A 3,018-nucleotide genomic window follows, 5' to 3' on the forward strand; every position below is an offset into this window, starting at 1 on the left:
CCCCAACACACACACCCCTCCAGTTTACAGAGCTTTATCAAACAACAAACCTTTAATTTTTTCTGAAAGAATATCTGATTCTGTACACAACAACATGTTGCATAAACTCCCAGCTTCTGAGTGTTCAGGAGTTTGCAGCATTTCTCAGCTGCTGTTTGTGATGAGACTCAGACAGGAAGTGGTTTTCACGTCTCGTCCAGCCCATCGTGTGTCGGTAAAACTTACAGAAAAGTTCTTCTCCAGATAAATGAAGAACCTCTGGGACATTGTTCTGTCCTAAACATCACCCTAAGACCGCTTCATATTTTTGGAGGACGTTTTTGTTTTAGTGAGACTCGCATTGCGGCTCACTTTTCTTTTATCCCCCTTCCCTCGGGAGGGGAGCTCAGAGCTCACCCTGCGTGCCTGTTAGCAGGTAACAGCAGGTACAGGAAGCGACAGCGGCCAAAATACCTCAGATACTCACCCAAATAAACGAACTCTGTGAGATTCAGCATTTTATACTGGATTACTTTGGTTAATTTTGCAAATCCGTCTGCATTTCCTTAGCAACCTATAAATGGAAGTGGAGCAGGAGGAGGTGGATTCTGATTGGCTGTTGTCGCGCACATTTCCGCCATGTTTGATCGAGGAAGAGGCTCACAGCTGATCACCGTGATCGACCTGAATTTTTTCTCGATCAATAATCACGATCAAATATTCAACCAGCCCTAGTCAAGAGGACTGTGATCAGTTATACATCAGGGAAACAAAGCAGCCACTGTTCAAAGAATGGGCCAACACAGAAGAGCTACATCATCAGTCCAGGATTCTACGGAGAAACATTAGCTTGAGAGAGGAGTAAAGGAAGCCATATTTGTGAAGACAAACCGTCCCTCACAGAGGTGGAGGTCTCCGTGTCCAGTTGTCTCCCTGTTATTGCAAGTATAACTCAGCCCCCTGTAAACAATAGGCGGCCATAAGGGCACTAATCATCGATCGTAAGGCTGATGGTCCCCCTTTGCACATGAACAAATAGGTTTGACTGTCATTGTTAAACTTGTTAAACCTCTATGTGGAGGCAGTGCTTATAAGGCTGAGTTCACCTGAAACTCCTCAGACTGAAGAAGTCTCTTGGAGGAGAGACGAAACGTTTCACTAAAGAAGAACCCGTCCAAAGGACCTACTCAACTTTTATTTAAACTATAACAAGTTTTTTAGGTAAACAAAGACCATGTTGACAAGTTTTGAACCCTCTTTCCTTCTTACCATGATGACTCCTGTCTCGTTATTGGCCAGCATGATGGAGATGAGACAAGTATTTGGCCGAACCACAGCAATGACATCTTCTACGTCTACACAAGCTGTCACCTTCGACACGGGCACAAACGTCACGTCTGGGACAGGAGAAGGGAAGCTGCTTCATCTGTCTGTTACGGGAAGACATGTTTGTTTAAAAAAAACTGGTTTCCTACCTGCCTTGCCTTCCGTCTGTAGGTGCTCTGCTGCGAGTTTGATCGAGTCATGCTCCACGTTGGAGGTAATGATGTGCGGCAGGTCTCTGCTTCCGTTTACATCACCTTCACCTGCAGTTCTGCAGTTCCTCCTGAAGTGCTCCAGAGCCGTGTGCAGCACCAGATTATTAGCCTGCCAGATTATCAGTTTGGCATAAATCAAAACTGGCTGCACTGAAACCACTGTTCTGAACACAAGCGGAGTGTTTAGTTTTTCACAATAAGAGCAACTGTTACCTCTGTTCCACCTGAAGTGAAAACAACGTCCTCTGCTTTACCTCCAACCATTTTTGCCACATTCTGTCTGGACTGATTGATTATAGCTTTAGCCATGGCGCCTAAAAAAAAACAAGTGATTTATATATGAAATGTTTTATCACTGAACAAGTAAAAACAGAATGTTTTGACACAAAAATCTTACTTACCTGCTACATAGCTGCTACTGGGGTTTCCCCAGGCGTCCCGGAGAGCTTCAGAAACAGCCTGAATCACCTCCGGCTCCAAAGGAGTAGTAGCATTATAATCCATGTAGATCCTGTGTTGTATCAAGAATATTCTCAGCACACTTTATGTGTGAGCTGTTTGTTAACAACACATTATCAGAGAGGGAAAATACTCAGCCTTACCTTTCTTTGCTCAGGTCTGCACCATGATGCAGGTCAGTAAAGGTGTGAATCCCTTCAGAGGTTGTGTCCACAGATATTTTGGACATTCTGCTCTTCTGGGGAAATGAAACAACAGAAATGAGCACAGAAACGATTAGAGGGGATGTGTGGCACCATGTTGTACACGACCTTGGTGCAGGAAGATCGGGGATCAAATCCCAGTACCAGAGTCAAACCACATTCCTACAGATCAGTGGTGGGTGGGTGGGGGTACCAGAGAGCTCATGGGGGGCAACAAGTCCATTTGAATAACTAAAACTCAGTTCTTTGTGTTTTTCACCAAATAAAAGTTAGTAAATATTCACTTCAAGCTTTTATTGTTTTGATAGACATAAAAGTTGAATGCATCTTTGGAAGAGGTGGGGAGTGGCAAGGGTTAGCAGGGGGGCTCGGGGGTGTGTGTGGAAAATGAGTTGGGAACCATTGCTTCAGATCAACAACTATTAGAGAATCTGCACATCCTGCAGTCAAATGCAACGTGAATGCCGGGTTAACGATTCCCCATGCAGATTCTTTTAAGAGGCAGGGTCAGTAATGTTTACAGTACATAGTATAAATGAGGTAGCTAAGTGTTGTTTCTGGATGAAATAGTGTTTACTTGCACGCCTCTCTGTATAAACCACCCCTCTCATTCGGATTATAAATTAATTCTGATCAAGCTGAGTCAGATTAGAATATTCTGATAGTGTTCTTTACATCAGTGGTTCCCAAACTTTTTGTCTTCTGACCCACAAAATATCCATGGCAAAAACTTGTGACCCTAAATACGTATTACTGGTCTGAGTACATGAACTTCATTAATAACCCTAAAAACACAGGCTTTTTGACAATCTAAACAGCTTATACACAAATATAAATAC

The 3,018-nt window shown here is 43.4% G+C and overlaps 1 protein-coding gene across 3 annotated transcripts in view; it reads right to left on the reverse strand.

Moving 5' to 3' along the window:
* The window catches only part of scly (selenocysteine lyase), a 9,438-nt gene that overhangs the window by 5,035 nt on the left and 1,385 nt on the right, over window positions 1-3,018 (reverse strand). The window contains exons 1-6 of one of the 3 annotated variants that reach the window (XM_014011026.1): window positions 2,288-2,910; window positions 2,120-2,214; window positions 1,919-2,028; window positions 1,731-1,831; window positions 1,455-1,626; window positions 1,249-1,376 (exon numbers count right to left, since the gene is read on the reverse strand). In XM_014011026.1, coding sequence (XP_013866480.1) covers window positions 1,249-1,376; window positions 1,455-1,626; window positions 1,731-1,831; window positions 1,919-2,028; window positions 2,120-2,205 — 597 coding nt within the window. In that variant the 5' untranslated portion in view covers window positions 2,206-2,214; window positions 2,288-2,910. Of the gene's footprint in view, window positions 1-1,248; window positions 1,377-1,454; window positions 1,627-1,730; window positions 1,832-1,918; window positions 2,029-2,119; window positions 2,217-2,287; window positions 2,911-3,018 lie in introns of those variants that run through there. The other 2 variants (XM_014011025.1, XM_014011027.1) reach the window with 2 other exon arrangements.

The sequence above is a fragment of the Austrofundulus limnaeus genome, unplaced genomic scaffold, assembly GCF_001266775.1.
Source record: "Austrofundulus limnaeus strain Quisiro unplaced genomic scaffold, Austrofundulus_limnaeus-1.0 Scaffold76, whole genome shotgun sequence".
NCBI lineage: Eukaryota > Metazoa > Chordata > Actinopteri > Cyprinodontiformes > Rivulidae > Austrofundulus > Austrofundulus limnaeus.